This window comes from Balaenoptera borealis, assembly GCF_965194805.1.
Source record: "Balaenoptera borealis genome assembly, chromosome: 2".
NCBI lineage: Eukaryota > Metazoa > Chordata > Mammalia > Artiodactyla > Balaenopteridae > Balaenoptera > Balaenoptera borealis.
This window is the reverse complement of record NC_138867.1, coordinates 66,850,171-66,871,192: the sequence shown is the minus strand read 5'-3', so window position 1 is coordinate 66,871,192 and position 21,022 is coordinate 66,850,171. Positions and strand designations below refer to the sequence as shown.

The following is a 21,022-nucleotide window of genomic DNA, read 5'->3' as shown; positions in this document are numbered from 1 at the left end:
AAGATCCTGTGTGCCACAACTAAGAGCTGATGCAGCCAAAAATAAATTAAATGAATAAATAAATAATAAAATATTTTAAAAAAGAAAAACCATTAAGTAATACTTCCACTGATGAAATTAGGGTGTTCGGTCTTCAGAAAAGTCAATGTGAAAAGTCAAACAAAACAGCAATTAAAGTTTCAAGAAGTCCCCAAATCCCAAGAAGGTATTCTAGTACTGGTCCCTTCTGGAGACGTAGAGAACAAATCTATGAATACCATGGGGGAAAAGGGGCGGAGGGGTAGGATGAATTGGGAGATTGTGATTGACATATATACACTATTGATACTATGTATAAAATAGATAACTAATGAGAACCTACTGTATAGCACAGGGAACTCTACTCAGTGCTCTGTGGTGACCTAAATGGGAAGGAAATCCAAAAAAGAGTGGATATATGTATACATATAGCTGATTCACTTTGCTGTACAGTAAAAATTAACACAGCATTGTAAAGCAACTACACTCCAATAAAAATTAAAAAAAAAAAACAATAGCTGCCTGTCCTTAGAATGTTGAAAAATGAAAGAAGAATAACCTCTTAGACCAGGAATTCAGGTTGTGGAATCTGCTTTTGGGAGTGAGTCCAAAGTTGACATCAAAACTACAGAAAACCTGTAGAAAATATGCATCCTTATCCTAGCCTTCTTTATTGGTTATTAAATGCAAATCTGGTTTCTTTTTGCTCACTTATATATGATCTAATATTACTTAGAGTGTCTACAAATTAAATCTAGAATTGAGCAGGTGAATTAAATGAAAACCTAGAGGGAAATATACCACATTAACAGCTGAATCCCCTTAATCAACCTTCCCCAGACCCAGTCCCACCCTCTCTCCCAATTTTCCTCATATTTTTCACTCCAAAATATGTGAGGGCTTCTCCTTCCATGGATAGGGCATGTAACATCATGCAGTAACCAGGACCTTGACAGAACATTCATACATTAGGAAATGGATTTTACTTCCTGCTAAACACCAGCCCTTGGCAAGAGTGCTCAGGGCACTCGATTCAGCTGAGGTTAGTCCCCTGAACCCCTGAATGTGAACTTGATATGGGCATATGGATCATTTTATCAATAGATATAGACAGACAGATAGACATAAAATAAGGGGCACCTAAGATTTCCAAACCATTACCTGGAAAGCCTCCGCTGTCCTTAGACTGGTTTGGAAAACCTCCCATCTTGGCTGAAGAGTTTGGGATGGTTAGGTAGGTCCTGCCAAATTTGTTGTTTGTGGGCCAGAAGAAGATAGGAGGATTCTTCTTCAGGTAACAAGACCAAAGCCAATATTCACAAGAGAGAGTTGAGGTTTGTGCATCAGGAAGACATCTCTCAAGTACCAAGGTCATAGGACAAAAGGTCGATACTAGGGTTACACAACAAAGTACTTGAAACCAGGCACGAATGAGACAAGGGTGAAAGCAGACTACACACAAGCAAGGAAGAAGGGGCATCCTGGATGATCTCCCTGAACTATACTGGTGTGTATACAGATTGGTGAGCTTTATCTAAAGTACAGATAAGTTGAGTTAGCAAGGGAGACACTATTGGCAGCTGTAGAAACGTAAGATCCTTAGTTTCCAAAGTTATCTGGCTACATTTTCTGATTATAAAGGAGCTCCAGAAAATACCCAGAGGGTCAAAAGTTTGTCTCCTATGAAGAACCAGGATGGAGAGCTCAGTTCAAATACCCTGATCACCTTCCTTCTGGGCCATATCGTTAGTTGCTAGAATCTGCCTCAGTTTGACAGAATGAACTGTCATATCCAAGGCTGTGGATTCTAAGAACTATTTTTATTCAATGCTCCACAAAAAATAACTACAGCAGATGCAAAGGTAAGTCTGGCCACAATGATCTCAGTTAAGACCAAAAGGATCTTTTTCTGAGCAACCTGCTGGAAATAATATGGACTTATATATTCCTGATTCAACTCTCTCAAAAGATAGACTTGACATGTTTAAAATTCCCCTTGTCAAGGAACAAAGCACTGTTAGTTGTATAGCTTTAACTTGACAGTCTTTTGAATTATATCTTGGCAATATGTCCTCTAGCTCAGACGTTTTCAAACATTTTAAAGCAGCAGAACACTTTTTGCAAATAAAACCTTACAAGGAACTAAAAAACAGAAGAAAGTGGAGGTGCTTTGCCTGAAGTAAGGTGCAGAGCTCCAAAGACCCATCTACCTTACTTGGCCTCTTCCAAATATGTCCCCTCATCCCCCTCACACCCTCATATACACCCTAACATACACATAGAATAGCCCCAAGATACCCCCACTCACACATGGGACTTCCCTGAACCCAGTATGAAACCCAAGTTAGCTGACACAATAACTTTAGGAGATGGGAGTGTATGAAATGATAATGATTTGATTAAAGCTTCATTGGTAGAAGAAGGGCCTGTTTTGAGAAGCCGGTTTCCATATGGTCCACACCTCTAGGGATAGCCACTTTGATCAATGGGGAAAACAACAGCCAAACTTGTGTTAAAGTTATAACTTAAATCTCCTAAATTAAAGTCCAAGGGGAAATATCATTCACATATTCAAGAGAACAGTGCTTTTGATTACTTAGCCTTTCCTGATGGTGACACTGATGTCAAACATGCCTTTGAAGAAATTCAAATAAAATGTGGAAAATAATTGCAATTTGCTGATTATTTCTACCTAGGAGATGGACTTCCGAGGATTCAAAGTGATCATTTTACAGGACTCTTAATTAAACAGATTTTCTCCTTTAACAGCTGTTTGCAATTAATTTGATTCTATGACCACCTTCAAATCGCAGTGGAGGAGGAAGGCTTTCAGAACTTTTAAACGGGTTACATAAGCAACCTTCTGAGGTCTACAGCATTGAGTGTCTGGCTGCCCTGTCGTGGAGTTCCCCACTGGCTGTATATCAAGAAGTCTAAGTTTTCAAAACCTGCCTGAACTGCCATGTGAGGGTGTTCTTGGCTGTTGAAGCCTATCTGAATAAGGCTGGGGGTGGGGGTGGGGTGGGGATGGGGAGAAAGCCTGGCAGAAAGGAGCATATTGGTTAGAGGAAGCTACTTGGACACCTATTCCATTTAACTCCTTTAACCAGGAAGTGGTTTATCTCACAGTGTCCATGTATATTACCCTTTTCTCTTCAGTATATAACACAAGTTTTTCTAGTCAGGTAAAATACCCTGTACTTCCTCTGGCTCCACCACAATTACTAGTGCAATGTTGGGGATATTGCAGCGATTTAATGAAACAGTTTCTACTGCACAAAGGGTGCAAAATTTCTGGAGACATTTTGCCCTTAAACTGAAGAACATTTCTTTTATTTTTTAATTTAGTTAGCCTTGTTAGCTATTCAGTATAATTGAACAAACTGTACCTGGATTGTGTTTCCTTACCCTTTAATGCTACTGGAAAATAAGGCTTAATATCCACCTCACTTTCTTACATGTAGCAATTTTTTAAAATATTTATTCCCAGCATTACTATTTTTTTTAATCTATTTATTTTATGTATTTATTTTGGGCTGCGTTGGGTCTTCATTGCTGCACGCGGGCTTTCTCTAGTTGTTGTGAGCGGGGGCTACTCTTCGTTGTGGTGCACGGGCTTCTCATTGCGGTGGCTTCTCTTGTTGCGGAGCACAAGCTCTAGGCACGCGGGCTTCAGTCGTTGTGGCTTGCAGGCTCTAGAGCGCAGGCTCAGTAGTTGTGGCTCACGGGCTCTAGAGCGCAGGCTCAGTAGTTGTGGCGCACAGGCTTAGTTGCTCCGCGGCATGTGGGATCTTCCTGGACCAGGGCTCAAACCCGTGTCCCCTGCATTGGCGGCAGATTCTTAACCACTGCGCCACCAGGGAAGCCCCCAGCATTACTTTTTAAAAAGCAATTTTTTTTAAATCAATTCTAGATGTGTTGTAGGATATGTTAAGACATTTCTTTATCTCTATGGGAAGCTGTAGGTTTAGCCAAAAGCCCAATAACAACTACAGTCTCTAGAGTGCAAGTGCTCATGGCATGGCTTGGAGAGCAGCACTGTGGATGGATTCTCACAGGCCCAGATGGGCGACTTCTGCTCTAACAGCCTTGGGACATCCCTCCCATGATTTGCCAACCACATCACATAAAAAGCAGCATGTTGAAATAGCCATCTAAAGCTGAAGGTCTCTCCTGAGGAAGGAGATTAGCTGCCAGAAGGTTTTGAATGCTATTTGAATGAGAACTACCAAACTTTTTATCTAGTTAACTAAGTGAATATGACCCCTAAGTACTCTATACAGCTTCCTCCTCAATAAACTATCAGTTTGAGCCTGTGAATATATTGTTGTAGGAAACTTGAAGCTCAACAATTATTCTATTGACCACTGCAGTGCTGTATTTTATCCAAAACACAAATTGTGCCCACTGCTTTTTCTTTTCACAGTATTTAAGGATTAATGATAAATAAGAGCTCACATTCTTAGCACCCACTATGTATCAAGCATTATGCTAGGCACATCACATAAATTAACTCAGGTAATTCTCACAACAACCCAATGGAGTAGTCCTTATAATAGTCCCCTTATAGAAATAAGTTCCCATTTTGTGAAAGAGAAAGGTGAAATGTCAAATAATTTGTCCTTGGTCACACTGTTAATAAGTAGAACTTGAATAAGAACCCAAATGTTTCTGAATTCAGAGCCAAACTCCCAACCTGTTGAAAAAACTATCCTTAGGTCAAGCTATATCATATTGTATCAGTCAAGATTCAGTTGCAAAAAATGGAATCTCCTCTGTCTAATTGAAGCCCTCATTGGGAGAGCTGAATAAACACATTCTAGATTACTTTCCAGGAACAATTCCCAGAGCCTCCCTGGAGAACTGGAGACCTGGAGACCATAGGACATAATGCCTCTTTTCAGATCAGGAATCTGCCATTCCAGAATCATATTCCCAACTCCCATGATCAGAAACTTGCCTCTACTGCGGCCACTTCCAGGGCCATGCTACACCTGCTGCAATTCACACCAGCAAAATGGTCGCCCCATCCACTGCCTCTTGACACACCCAAAGCTAGTGACTGGACACTGGAGCCACACAGACAACCCTCATGACCCACAGTGCTTCCAACAAAGTACAGCCTCCAACACTTCTGCCTTCCAAATCCTGCACGAATGCAACCAATATGATGAACCTAAATCAAATTCAGACCCCTCTTAAAGAGGGAAATGGAGAATGGTGTTTTAACTTTCCAATGTCTGCAATACAGGAAGGGAACAAGAGGAGGAGGGTGGAATGGATGTTGAGTTCTAATCCACGACAGCCACTACAAATTCCAAAGATTTGGATGTTCTTCTTTAATAGGGTTGCAAAATTTTGTGTCAAGGAAAAGGTCCTGGATTTTTCATCAGATTCTCAAAGGGGTCCATGACACAAAAACGGATCAGATCTATATGATAACATCTTGAGAATAAGATAAACATTGCAGGAGGAGCTAAAGCATAGTGGTTAATGATGGAGTTCTCAAACTCATGAGTTCATGAATATGAGTTCAAATCCTGGTTCTGTCACTTAATAGACATTAGACCTTTAGCATGTTATCTGATGTCCTTATGCCTTGATCTCCCCTTCTCTAAAATGTGGAGAATAGAATCAACCTAATATGGGTGTTCAGAAGATTAAGTGAAATAATAAATGTAAAATATTTAGAATACCTGGCACTTGGAAAATGCTCCCTAAGTGTTAGCTATTGGACTGAAAAACCTTTAGACAAGATAAATTCTAATCTTAAAAGGTTATATAATAGAGTTGCATTCATGCCCCACACTTTTAAATTCATTTCCAATTTGATTGAGCTTTTAGAAGTGAGTACTTGATTTCCTGTGACAGCAAACAGAAAGACAAGCACCCGTCTATACGGTGATGACCTGGTTCTACTTAAAGAATACATTAATCTCACAGCCAATTACTGCCAGGGGGAACAGCTCAAGCACAACTGTGCCAAAACCAAATTTGTCAGTTTTAGGAGATGTTCTTCAGGACCCAAATGGATAGTATTTTGAAAGTATTCAAAATGCTAACCCTTTTATTGTTTGGAGGGAGGTGTATTAATAGTAACCTCATCCTGGCAGGCCTGCTCCGATACAATGTTACTATCAAATATTCCACGCCTGTCTTGTTATCTGGGTGAGGTGGATGACTGACACCTCCAGCTTGCAAAAATCTTGCCATCCAAGAGCTTAACTTCCATGCTTAAAGGAGCAGGACTTCCGTGCTTCCATGGATTCTGCTCAATCATTTGTGCAAACCTAATAAAGCTTACAAAGAAAAGCCTCAGCCCTGCTGGCAGGTACTCCTACAGGCTTCTCTGGACGGCAGAAACAAGACTATATGTCTTGGCAAGAATGCAAAGCAGACCCTTTAATTCTGACCATACATCGACTTCCTCGGTGTCTAAAATGTATGTGCCAATCAACTGCGAGAAAAACCTACATTTCGTTCATCAGTAACTTTGGTGTTCGATTGTTTGATACATGTCTCCAATCAGAAGCCTGGTTGACATCAGACTGAAACATGTTAAAGAGAACAATTATGGCCAGTGTCAGCCAGCACTTAGGGAAAGGGTTCTTTAATATCTGCTGGTAGGAGGAGTTAGTACATCTTTTCTGAGATTGACATGGGAATAACTAACAAAATCTTTAAAAGTGAATGCTTACTGACTCACCAATTCAACTTCTAAGAATTTATTCCAAAGAAATAATCTGACAACTGCATAAATTGTATGTACAAAGATGTTCACTTAGGAACTGTTTATAATACAAACAATTGTAAAAGAACTCAATGTTCACAACATAAAATTGGTTAAAACAATTATGGTATATATAGCTTTAGAATGGAATTCTAAGCAGTTATTAGAAGGAAAATTTAGATGTATTTAAATATTGGCATGAAAAGATAGCTGTGACATAAATTTCAAAAAACCAGACGCATAGTATGATCTCATTTGTGTTTGTGTATATTTATATATAATGTATACATATGTATGAATATATATTATATATATATAATTATATTAAAAATATATATAATATTTCTAGAAAGCCATACACTGGAAGGTTAACAGTGGTAATTTATAATGCTTGAGATTGAGCAATTCTTATTTTTTTCCTTATGCTATTCTGTATTTTATTAAAAATGATCCATATGTATTACTTTTTTAATCAGAAAAAGTAAGTTATTAAAAAATTTTATGCTCAAGTGATAGCACTTTTATTTGAAAATAGTCCAAGATATGTACTAAGATTCATATATTCATAATCATACATAATCTCTAAACTTTCTTTGTATCTTGTATCAATATTGGAATAGGCAAACCGATATGCCTTTAGAAGACAGGTGGGCAAAGTAAGTGAAATAGGGTATAAGGCGATAGGAAGGGGAAGTGACCATGATTAACTACAGAGCACATAACCAGTCCAAAGGCTTTCAAATTCAAAAAACTTTCCAAGCACTCAAAATACATCTACAGGCTGAATTTGAATGGCAAGCTGCTAATAAGGACCTTTACAGTGTAAATCTACACACACGGAGAACATTACTATAACTCTCCCACACAATTACAACTGAACATCACTCCCTCTCCATCTTCTAAAGGTGGCTTAAGTAGTATCTATAAAGGAGATTATATTTTTATATTTGTTAAAATTATCTTCCTAAAATGTAATATAAGAAAAAGGTTTGTCTCTCTTGATAAACTTTCATTTCATAACAGAAGGAAAGCAACATATTTAATTGGCTTTCCCTTTTTTGTTATTTCCCTATTTTGTTCTAGAAAGCTCAGATATGTCCCTTAGTCTAGGTTTTCTGTAAAACTGTCTTTTCCCCTCTATCACTTAGTTCTTACTCACTTGCTTTGATCTTTAGAGTATATGCATTAATCTTACATTTGAGTGTATGTATATACACGACTTTAAATATTTTTGAAATTCAGATTGGATAGAGGGAAGTAGAAATGAGTTAATGTACTGAAAAAATAACATCAGCATGCAATAAAATAATTGTAATGACTTGCAAACACGCTTTATATACTTTGGTAGTATCTCTATTTATTTGCCAAATTTTAAACTTTGAAATATAGACTGCAAATGTAATATGGGGAATTTAACAGCTGACATGGAAAAGAACCAGGAAAAGAACAGGTGAAAAGAAAAGGCAAAAGGGGTAGGAAGTAGAATTTTCTTTAAAGGTGGAATATTGTATTACAGAATATGAATGTGCAGCAACCACTGTGCCAAAAATAAGATAAAACAAATAGCATCTTTCTTAGGACGCTTATACCCTTACAGATATCTGGATAAGCCTGTCTGCAGAGTCCATCTTCCATCCCCTCTGGGTCCTGTGCCTGCCTTTCCACTCCCCCAGGCTTGTCTACCTGCTTCTAGCTGCTGCTTTACAGCCCACCCATCAATAACCTCTTTCTCAAAAACTAGAAATGAGAATATAAATATTCCTCAAACTTGAAGTTTTGGAACTAAGATGTTTATTAAAAATTAAAAATTGATGGTAGGTAATTATCAAAATGAAATGTAAGATGAGTAATATTAAAATTAATTATTAAATATTTTAAATGGTATTTTATTTTCACATTTATAAGCTGCTTCCTTTTTTTATTCTTAGTTATCTATTTTATACATATTAGTGTATATATGTCAATCCCAATTTCCCAATTCATCCCACCACCACCAACCCCCTTCCCTGCTTTCCCTCCTTGGTGTCCATACGTTTGTTCTCTACATCTATGTCTCTATTTCTTAAGCTGCTCCTTTTTTAGGAATAAAAGTTCTAAGGATCAATGAAATGCTGGAAAATTCTTTAAAGAAAGCCCTCATATAAATTCAATTCATACGCTGAGTCAAAAGTGCAACTTTGATGGTAAAAAGCTAAGCAATATTCTGCTCAACCAGATATACATATAACAAAAAACATTAACTAACCAGTCTCTTGTTTTTATTGTCTACTGAAATAAATTTCAATTTAAAGAAATAAGACCCAAATATAAATGAATAAGCTGGCTATTATAAGAAATACATTCCTTGTTTAACTATGTATCTTGAACTCTCATTGAAATGGAATAAAACAAAACATTTTAGAAATTAACTTAGTAATCAAAAGCTGGATGAGAAAGTAATATTATATCAATGCCTAAATAGCATTTAGTATGAAGTTAAGATTTTCTAAAACACTCCAGGGTGTAAAGTCAAAAAAATTTTGAGAAAAATTAATTATTTAGTCAAAGATAATGAGAAAGAACTTTCATGTACCTTTTAATGTAAGGCAAGTCTGAGGAACAAATAAAACTTACAAAAATGTGTTTTTTTACCCCCAAACAAGAAAAGCACAATAGATTGTGAGTGACAGAGGATATTTCTGAATTGATTAAAAAGAAATGAATATAGAGAGTGAAGTACTCTGACGATGTATGGAATCCACAGCATCAACATTCAGTAAACATTAAAAGTCACAACGCATGTGCAGATCGACAATCTAAAAATAATTACCAACAAAGGAAAATAGCACTGTCATCATTACCCCAGGATACCAAACAAAGTGACACACAACGAAGCATTCACTCCCCTAAAACAGGGAAGTGTGGTAGAATTACTGAGTACTGTTAAAACATTGGAGGGTTTCTACAAAAAGTCTGCAAGATAGATATAATTACTACAGGATTATAAACCTACCCGCTAAGGTGACGAATTAATGTCCAGAATAAATACCTAGAAACTCAGAATCAACAAATTAGTAGCAAATTACAGAGAAAACAATCACATGATGTCTGCAGTCCCATTTAAATAAAACTCTACTGTGAAAGAGCCAGCAGTGGAGCTGGCAGTGATTCTGAAGCAGCAGCAGCAATCCATAAAGGCTTCTTAATTTTCTTGTCATTTAAGAATTAAGCCACTTCCAGTTCACACTGATCGTACCAGGTGCACTAAATTGATGTCATTATGAGCCATCAGGAAATACCCACCGAGACCTATACCAACACTGAGAAGTTCTGTTAAACAGCTGGGTGTTTTAATTGATTTGTATTATTTAAAATAGGAACAGTTAAAAGTCAGTTATCGGATGTTGTGTAAAAGAGATGCCTAGAGACACTAGGGAGACTGAGCTCAGAAAAAAGCCAATCACTGGAACTTCACTTGAGCACTTAAGATTATTACTAGAGGAAGCACAATTAAATCATCAGTTTATCAGCCATCATTATAAATCACCAGGCAACATATCAAGCTTCATTATTTAAGAATCCTTAACCAGTGACTTCCTGCATCACTGAGAGTCAAAAGCAATCTATCTACCAAAGGGTACCTAAGGAGTTTTAGATATTTGTTGTGTGTGTGTGTGTTTGTGTGTGTGTGTGTGTGTGTGTGTGTGTGTTTTGGTTTTTTACCCTGAGAGATTTATCATGGAAATATGAAAACTCACTGAAATTAATTATCATACCTTTGCATGTTTTAGACATGCTAAAATCTTCAAAATGAAATTAGTGGTATTTGGGGCATGCAGAATGTGTATTCAAGGCTCCTCCTAATCCAGTTCTCTCACAGTACTTGTGTGGGATCACATGGAAAAATAATCATTGAGTTTCTTTCCACTTCTATCCACCCAAACCCATTCATTTACCTGTACTTGGACAGCCTTCCCCAGACATGCAAAATCAGAAAACAAAGTACCTCAAAAGTCTTAGTTTTCCAAATCTAAAGCACACAGTTCAGGTGTTAGAAAGAATATATTTGAAAGGAGATGACACAGGTTGAGTTTTGTATACAACCCTCTCTCTTACTCTTCCCACCAACTCTATGTAGATGCTGCCATTAATTTTAATGGAAAAATAAGACACGGAGAGTTTTTGTAATTTGCCCAAGGTCATACAGCTAGTAAGTGGTAGTGCCCAAAGTTAAATACACTCTGTCTGGTGCAGCACCTAGATAAGGACTCTGGAAGGGGGCAAGCCTCCTTGGAGAACGCCCAAGTCTGGGCATCAACTCGTCGTATCAAAAAGCAAGAAGCCATCAAAGCTACTTGGGTTGTATCAAAATAACTCAGGAGTCAACTTAGAGACTTACACTGGCCATGGAAATTCCCTGGCAGTCCAGTGGTTAGGACTCAGCACTTTCACTGCTGTGGACCTGGGTTCGATCCCTGGTCGGGGAACTAAGACTCTGCGAGCCACACAGCGTAGCCCAAAAAAAAAAAAAAAAAAAGAGAGAGATTTACACTGGCCAAAGATGAGACAAACCAAGCATCAATAAAGGTAATCACTACAATGAATTGAAATACATAAAACATTTATATCCATGACTTCATAAAAAAAACTTTCTTGGTCACCTTTGGAGGATGCTAGAGAACCAACTCATTATCTTGAAAGCTAGAACATAAAGAGAGAGAATCAAGCATTTATCCGGCCTTTTCTATACAAAGCACACCTCAAGTAACTAAGCTGGTGAGGGAAACTCTGTCATTATAGAAGTAGTCCAGCTAATAAATAATGAATGATAGAATTAGAACATTACCATTTTGCAACCCCTCTAATGAATTAATGGGTCTAGGCAATAATCATCAATGGCTGCTAACATCACAAAAAAGAGCAAAAACCAAACACTATGTGCCTCCTTATAAAAGTACCCAGTATCACCGATGAAGTATTCTTGCCCTAAAATACTAAACCTGAATCTGATCAAGCTTCCAGATCTAACTAGGAGTGTATATAAAAAATAGTGAAGAACATAGTAAACACACCACAGAGACACAATCAAAAAAAAAAAAAAAAATCCAGACTGCAAATACTACAGGACAAACAACCTTTTTTCTTTAACAAAACCTACAAGAAAAAAAAAAGGAAGGAATGAGAATTTTAGTTTCAAAAGTCTTGAGATGTTAACCATTTTAATGTATAAGCCTTATTTGGATCCTGATTCAAAGAAACTATTTAAAAAAAGAAGAGGAAGGAAGGGAGGGAGGAAGGGAGAGAGGAAAGAAGAAAGAAGGAAGGAAGGAAGGAGGGAGGGAGGGAGACGGGAGGGGAGGGGAGGGAGGGTGAGGAGGGGAGGGAGGGAGGGAGGAAGGAAGGGAGGGAAGAGGAAACAATTGGGGAAATTCAAACATTTGCTTATTTAATGATATTAAGAAATTATTAACCACTTTAGTTGTGATAACAGAATTGTGGTTATGTTTTTTAAGAATCCTTACCTTTTTTAAATAAACTTTTTTGAGATAAATGTGGATTCACATACAGCTGTAACAAATGATACAAAGAGATCACTCATACCCTTCACTCAGTTCCCCCAATGGTAACATCTTGCAAAACTATAGTATATTATCACAACCAAGACACTGACATTGATACAGTCAGATACAGAACATTTCCACTGCCACAAGGTTCCCTTGTTGACTTTTATAACCACACCCACTTTCCTCCTACTCATAACCTGTGAAAACTGCAATCTATTCTCCAATCTATAATCTTCTCATTTCAAAAATGATAGCTAAATGGAATCATATACTAGGCAAACGTTGGGGATAGACTTTTTGCACTCAATAATTCTCTGGAGATTCATCCGGGTTGTTACGCATATCAATAGTTGGTTCCTTTGTATTGCTGAGTAGTATCGTGCTAAGGATGTACCACCGTTTGTTTAACCATGCACCTCCTAAAGGACTTCAGAGTTGTTTCCATTTGGGCTATTACGAATAAGGCTGCTATAAACATCTCTGTAGAGCCCTTATCTTTTAATCACTTTTATTTTTTTAATGGAGTATAATTGCTTTATAATATTGTGTTAGTTTCTGCTGTACAACGAAGTGAATCAGCTATATGTATACATATATCCCCTTCCTCTTGGACCTCCCTCCCAACCACCCCACCCCTAGTGCCACCCATCTAGGTCATCACAGAGCACGGAGCTGAGCTCCCTGTGCTATACAGCAGGTTCCCACTAGCTATCTATTTTACACATGGAAGTATATATATGTCAAACGTAATCTCCCAATTTGTCCCACCATCCCCTTCCCCCTCTGTGTCCATATGTCCATTCTCTATGTCTGTGTCTCTATTCCTGCCCTGGAAATAGGTTCATCTGTACCATTTTTCTGTATTCCACATATATGCATTATTATACGATATTATACGTTTTTCTCTTTCTGACTTACTTCACTCTGTATGACAGACTCTAGGTCCATCCACATCTCTACAAATGACCCAATTTCAGTCCTTTTTATGGCTGAGTAATATTCCATTGTATATATGTACCACATCTTCTTTATCCATTCACCTGTCATTGGACATTTAGGTTGCTTCCATGTCCTGGCTATTGTAAATAGTGCTGTAATGAACACTGGGGTACATGTGTAATTTTGAATTATGGTTTTCTCAGGGTATATGCCCAGTAGTGGCATTGCTGGGTCATATGGTAGTTCTGTTTTTAGTTTTTTAAGGATCCCCCATACTGTTCTCCATAGTGGCTGTATCAATTCACATTCCCACCAACAGTGCAAGAGAGTTCCCTTTTCTCCACACCCTCTCCAGCATTTATTGTTTGTAGATTTTTTGCTGATGGCCATTATGACCAGTGTGAGGTGATACCTCATTGTAGTTTCGATTTGCATTTCTCTAATAATTAGTGATGTTGAGCATCTTTTCATGTTGGCCATCTGTAAGTCTTCTTTGGAGAAATGTCTATTTAGGTCTTCCACCCATTTTTTTGATTACGTTTGTTTTTTTGATATTGAGCCCTTATCTTTTAAAGATACATACTTAAATACTCATGGATGAGAATGGATGAGATAATATGATGTCTAGCATTTGCTACCAAAAAATTCCAGATTGGGTGAGATACCAAAATAATAAGATTGGTCATTAGTTTGCAAGTGTACTATACTATTACCTCTATTTTTGTATTATGTTTGTATTTTTCCATATAAAGTTAAAAAAAGGAGACGGTAAGAAAAAATTACTTATCTGATACACTTATCTGAAGATATGTGTATTTACACATATCTTTGAGTAAAATTGAAAGTATGATTTCTTATCATCTAATTTTAGCTCATGCCAAGATTACAGGAGTTCTTTACCTAAAACATAGAGCCCACACCTTCCAGTGATTATTATTGTAACAGTCACTGTACCAAATTTAGGCAGATCCAATCTAGGCATCTGTTCACTTTCTTCTTCTGGAAGTTCTTTATTAGGCTGCAGGGTTGAGATAATAGGTAGTCCGTAATGTTGGACAAAAGCAGGTAAGTAATCACCATAATCAAATGTATGAGATTCATGAGTGGCTTGTCTTCAAAAGAGAGAGTTCATATCTGACATGAATAGGTCCTTATCATCAAGACAAATGCTGAGAGAACAGAAGTGTGATTACTAAAGATGAAGAGCAATAAACTACATGAGCACAGTCAAGCCTGAAAATGAAGTGAAATGCATGTTATATTATGCAAAGGCTACTTTTGTTTTTAAGCCACTTTGGAGGACAGGATATTATTATCATGTTCAGTCTGCAACCTAATGGTTCTTTAGTATAATCCTGCAAAATGGTGTCTACTATTTGGTGCCACCAATATTCTATCAGCTCATTCTTCCCCAGTGCTGTATCACACCCTCCCCTTCACAGCACTGAGGACACCCTATTTTTTCTTCACATGGAGCCTTACAAAATTGAGGACACACTCTCTCAAAGATCTCAAGCAAAGAACAGCACATAAATAGCAACCCATTAACTAAACTGGGATTAAAAGCTAAGACCTCCAAAAAAAAAAAAAAAAAAAAAAAGCCAAGACCTCCAAAGTAAATATTCATAATGACTTTCAAATACCAAGTTAGTACAATGACAACAAATGAGTTTCCCTTGCTAGGTCTTCAATGCCTGGACATACACTGTGATGAGCAATTCTAAAGCTTAAACAAAGTGTGTTATCACAAGTGGGGATACCTGTCCACAAGATCAATCCCAATAAGACAAATCCCAAAGGAACATCTAAATGTTATAGTTATGCTGTAGTTTGGTTATATCAAATATCCCTCCCAATAAGTGGGCATCATACTTGGTATTGAGATAGTAATGCTTATTGTGATAGGATTTGATCATTACTACCATACTTTGACAAGTAGGAAAAAGATGGTCTGCTAACAGGCTGTCTGTATGATGCTTAAATGCCTGGAAACTAAAAGATACTAGTCAATTTCATTAAAAACTATCAACATACAGATTGGTTCATGTAGTTTGTTTAGCAACTTAGGAATTCCATCAATGGAATGAAATCTATTGGCAACATCATATTAGGTAACTAAGAAAATACGGTTGACTTCAAAATCTTATTCATATGTCACATGCCAGAACGGAGACATGTGGAATTAAAACACAAATGACATAGACCACCTGGAATTGTGCTATAGGTTTGCACTGAGGAGATTAATAATAGGGATGCTAGTGACAGAAAAAAGAAAAAAATAAGATTCGGGCTCAGGTGCACAATGTAAAACTTGATTGAGAAGGAGCAGAGAAAAAAGGCCCTGAAGTTAAATACATATATATTTTTGGATGCTCCCTTCCTCTATCCTTTGCCGTCTTCCTTGACTCTCACAACCAAACATTTTCTGGGTCCTGTGGATTCTGACTCTACATTTTTGGACAGTTTGTGGTCACTTACAAGACACTGGAAGTTGAAACGCTTAGCACTTACCTTGACATACTTAAAGGTTAATCTAAAACACTTTGCATAAAATAAAATGCTCTTGCCAAAAATCTTTATGATGGATTTGCTTATATATCTCATTATATTATCCTTCTTCAGAGCAACCACTGATTACTGGTCTACAGAAATGGCATTTCAGAGGGGGCCGTTTTTGTAAGCTGAAGTGGTTTCCGAGAAAGGAACATATGAAAGAAAAAGGGGGATATATAAAGATAGAACAAAGGCAACAGGGAAAGCATGAAACCTGGAAAGAATTCCAAGAACAAACTGCACAAAATGGGTTTGGGGAAGTGAACAGCCATGCTTGGCAGGAGCTGAAACTGTGTAGCGTGGAGGCGTAGGAGAAAAGCTTGAAAGGGCTGGTGGGACCCAGGGAACGGCAGCCACTGGAACCCCAGCAAGGCATTTAGACCACATAGCATAGCCCCTTGGACAGCTATTGCAGGTTTGCACATGGGTAAGATAAGAGCAGCATGGTTAGGAAAAATTGACTAGAGGGAAGGAGCAGGGAGGAAAGGAGCAGAAGACCAAAGTAGGAGGTTTTACTAATTGTTCCAGATGAGGCAACAGGGCTTGAACTAGGAAGGTGACAGTAGGAAGAGAAAGAAAAGGATTAATTTGAGGGGCAGTGTGATTCATATACTTAAAAACTAGTTTTGTCCTCAATTAAAACCTAGAAAATGGTCATTTGCAGTCATTGCCAAAGAACTACTTATGAGATGCTAAGGATTCTGAAGTTGATTGGGAGGTAAACTGTCATTATTGTGATCAAACACGTAAGAGGGCATAAAAATTCTAATGGCTGATAAAGTCATTTTTAAAGCAAGCTTTGATTAAGCTTAACAGAGGCTGGGAAAAAATAAGATTTTTGATATAAGTAAAAGTTATTTTTAAAGAGAACATGATTGGTTGAAAGGTGATGAGTATTTTTAAATTTCTAAAATAATTACTGATTTTAGCAGGGCAGTAATAATGACTTATATGATTGACAAATCTATTTTTCTCTACTTTTGCAAATCTATTTTTTATATCTACTTTTGTAGATCTATTTTCTCAACTTTTTCAGATCACTACTGCAAACTTATTATTAATCAAAAGTTAATTTTTTTTTGCAAATGCACCTATTAGTAGAACTCTGAAGCATTATAGGTGACACAAGCTAAATCATCTATTTCTTGGTGTATATGCCAACTTTGTTTCTATTCTCATTTACTTAATACATTTTTATTGAACACCTACTGTATGATAAATACTGTGCTGGTGCTGGGTATACAGTGAAGAGGGAAAAAAAACAGGGTCTGCCCACATGGGAGCACACAGTATAATGGCAAAGACAGACATTAAATTTTTTTCAAAAAATCCAAATAGATAATTTAAACCTGTAAGATGCACTATGAAGGAAAATTACAGGGTGCTATGAGGGCTTATAACAGATAGGCTAAACCAAGCCTGGATCTGGGAAGATGTATTAAAGGAAACTGTCTTTGAACTGAAATCTGTAAGGAAGTAGAGGAGTGAAACAGGAAAAAAAAGTAGGAGAGAGAACTAGAAGAAAAGACGAGCAGAGGGAAAGAAACACATATAATACAATGAAAATACTCTCTAACCTGTTGGGTAATAGTGTCCCACGGTCCATGCAGCAGCCGAGTCTTATAACACTCATGAACTCCTTCCCATATGTCCTTCAGAGCTAAAGGGCTTCCATCTGTGAAAGCGCATGGTAAAGACTGCCAGTTAGTAATCCATTTGACACAATGATGCTTGATGTCTATCTAAAACTACTGAAAGAATATTATGATTTTAAAAAAATCTTTACTAGTACACACACTATTTATATATCAAAAGAGTGCTGTATGAATTACTATTTTCTTCCTGAGGGAAATGTAAACATTCAAACTTGTCCCCTTTGTAACCATCTAGAAGTTAAATTATCTGCTCATTTATTGCCTCAAGGAATTTTTACAAAATAAATAAGATATAAATGTGTTTTAGAGAGAACTGATAAACAGAAGCATCGGCAAAGGACCAGGTAGACTCACATATTCACAAGGGTGTACTATAGATACCTCTGAAGTCTTAATACTTCCTCTAATCCTTAAATCAGAGACCATACATATGCTTCTTTCACCCTTTTGTTGGCTGAATATCTGTAATGTTCAAATCACTCTGTTGGGTATCATGGGGAATAGAGAGGAGGAAAGCACACAGTTTCTCCTAGTAAGGAGTATTTCCCTACTAGGGAAATTATGACAAGTATATCAGTAAATATTGATACTAAAATCCTAGGTAGAATGGTCACTGCCAGAGGAAAGCTGCAGTTCTCGAGAGTCCAGAGGAGGGAGACATTAACACCCACTGTTTGTGGCAGATGGAGAAGAGATCTTAGGGGTGGAGGGACTTGAGGAGGGCTTGGCATGAAGAGATCAGTAAGAGCTTTAGTGAACAATAAACCTCCTTTTCTTTGTTTAAGCAACTTCAATTATTCGCCTATATTCGTAATCACCCAAATAATGCATTTTACGAAGAATACTATGACACAAGGTAAGTAAAGTGGAGAAATAGACATCTAGGTTCAGAAAAGAAAGCAGAAAGAGGGAATTACCTAAGGACTTTAAAATCACACACTGCTGAAAAGAAGGTGGTCTTAACATTAGAATTTAGTGCTACTTGGCCCATTTAGAGCTAACCAAGTCCTCAAGACCTATGGGTGTGCCCTTTTCTTTAGGCAAGTAGACAATATCATTTAAAGAAGACTCATCAGCATATTAGATCCAAAGAAGTATTTGGTCATCAGGTACAACAAAACTTGGGGAAATAATCTACTCAAAAGCCCCCCAAACCAAAAGGTATTGCATTCAGACTTACGGAGTACAAGTAAAGATGTGGGGTGTAGGAGAAGAGCACGAAATTTGAAGTCCGGGCTGAGTTTGAATCCTAGTATTGGCACTTACTCTGTATGTGACTGCAAGTTATTTTGCTTCTTTTTTTTTTAATTGAAATATAGTTGATTTACTATTTTGCTTTTAACTTTACCTGAAAAAATGAGGATAATAATCCTTTTCAAATCGTGTTCCTGGGACTCCCCTGGTGGTCCAGGGGTTAAGAATTCGCCTTCCAATGCAGGGGATGCGGGTTCAATCCCTGGTCGGGGAACTAAGATCCCACATGCCACGGGGCAACTATGCCCGCGTGCCGCAACTAAGAGAGACCCGACGCAGCCAAAAAAAAAAAAAAATCCTGCTCTTGTGAACAGTTTACATCAGTGAACACACCAGGACTGTGTCACGCACATAACAAGAGTTCAATATATATTAGGTATCTCCTCCTAGCCCCCATTGCACCATTCCAGTAATTCTCATAACTTAAAGCTAAAAGGTTCATTTATAGACCATTATTTCTTAGAATTTTCTCATGTTGCTACACCTTGCACATTGTGTTTGATACAGTAATATACTAATACCATAAGCAGGGCATTTCTCATGTTTGACCTGAAAAGTTGAACTTTTCTCAACCTTTATTTTCAATAAATAGCAATAGAATATTTTGATACATTTTCAATAAGTATCTTCATCTTGGCATTTATCTGGTGGCAGGAAACCATTATCTTGTGATAAACTGTTTTATTCCATTGACATTTCCATGTCTGTAAAATGAACAAGATTTATTCATCCAATTAACATTTGAATGTCATGTTTAGCTACAAGTTTAAAACAAGCTGCCTTCAATATCTGTGTTATATTATTTTCTGAACACATTTACAGAATAGGGCCAAACTTTAATTTCAAGCACTACACATCTTCAAAATATGCACATACGTGTGTGTGTGTGTGTGTGTGTGTGTGTGTTGACGTTGGAAGAGGGGAATAGCATCTTAGGTACGTCAGTGTCAGATAGCAAACCAAATAATCAAATTATTAAAAGGTGACATGCTTTTAAAATAATTTTCAGATGTCAAAGTTAAAAGAAATCAAGTTGTAGGATAATAAAATATTATAGCTGGTATAATTACTAATTTTATAGATAAGGCAACCAAGGTCTTGGGAAATATACATCTGCCAAAATTATGGAGCCAGTTCATGACTGCACTGGAGCTGGAATCTCAGGACTCACAGTTCAGTGCTCCTCCTGCTATTCCGTGCTGCCTCTGAGGGTGAAGACTGCATCTGTCCTTTCACCACAGCAGCCCTGCTGTGCAGTTCTAAGCCTCACTCACACACTGCAAATGCTTTTTATATATTGACTGAATAAATGACAAGTGAAAGGATGCTTTCCTTAACTTTATTTCCTCTAAGACAGGGAAAGGCTTTGCATACCTAGAGAAGAATGCTGGGTTTAAAATGTGGTAATCAGTAATGATCTCAATTTTATTCCTTAAAATATTTCAGCTAAAAATCTAAGGATGGAGTAAATGGTTTGGCTATTACCACTGTCAAAACCCTGCATACTCTGCTGGAAACATTCATACAAAATGCAATAATCAGCAGCCTAGCAACAATGTGGAGAGACCCAAAACAAATGTTATAGAATATTTTCATCAGATTTGATGCTAGAATTAAGGGTATGTGTCTTAAGTTTTCAGGCAACACCTAATTTAGAGAAAAAAATTTAACACCTTAAATATAAGAGTTAAAAAATGACCTGGTTAGCTCAAAATAAGAGACAATCACAAGTAATAAAAAATAAGTTCAAAACATAGAAAGATGCATGATACTCTTTTATGTATGTCTATAAGAGTGCTACCTGCTTGCTACGAAGAGAAGAGTGTTTTTTAAGTGAATGGATGTGATTGGCTTCTCTAATGTATTTAGAAAACTGTTTAGAAACATACATATTAATGATGATCAAATGAGTGCTTGCGCCAGTTACTTTGACAAGAGTGTCAATCTCTCCAGTTTCTGCCAACCATTTACACTACAGAAGATCTGGGTAATATAGCTTTGTCTCTCACATACAGATATGACAATAATGATTTAATGAAGTATGATGTGGATTCTTTTCCCTAAGCCCTCATCACCAGTTTGCCTAGTCATAGCTCACACCTTCAAGAGCAAAAACATACAAAAGTTAGTTTTGTGATCCTTTATTCAAAGACAAAAAATGCTGACCTGATCAGCAATATCTTCAAAACCATGACATATGCAATTGACATGCAAAACATATTCAAATATGACTGTACTACAAAACCAAAATGGAGCCTTCAGATATCCCACTGAAATCATTGAAATGAGATAGTCAAATATATTTTTTAAATCACATCATAAAACCTTAA

At 37.2% G+C, this 21,022-nt stretch overlaps 1 protein-coding gene across 2 annotated transcripts in view; it reads right to left on the bottom strand.

Annotated features, from left to right (window-relative positions):
• ATG10 (autophagy related 10) overlaps positions 1-21,022 on the bottom strand; it is a 302,871-nt gene that overhangs the window by 133,493 nt on the left and 148,356 nt on the right. For both annotated transcript variants that reach the window (XM_082378458.1, XM_082378457.1), the window contains exon 5: positions 17,361-17,458. In XM_082378458.1, coding sequence (XP_082234584.1) covers positions 17,361-17,458 — 98 coding nt within the window. The remainder of the gene's footprint in view (positions 1-17,360; positions 17,459-21,022) is intronic.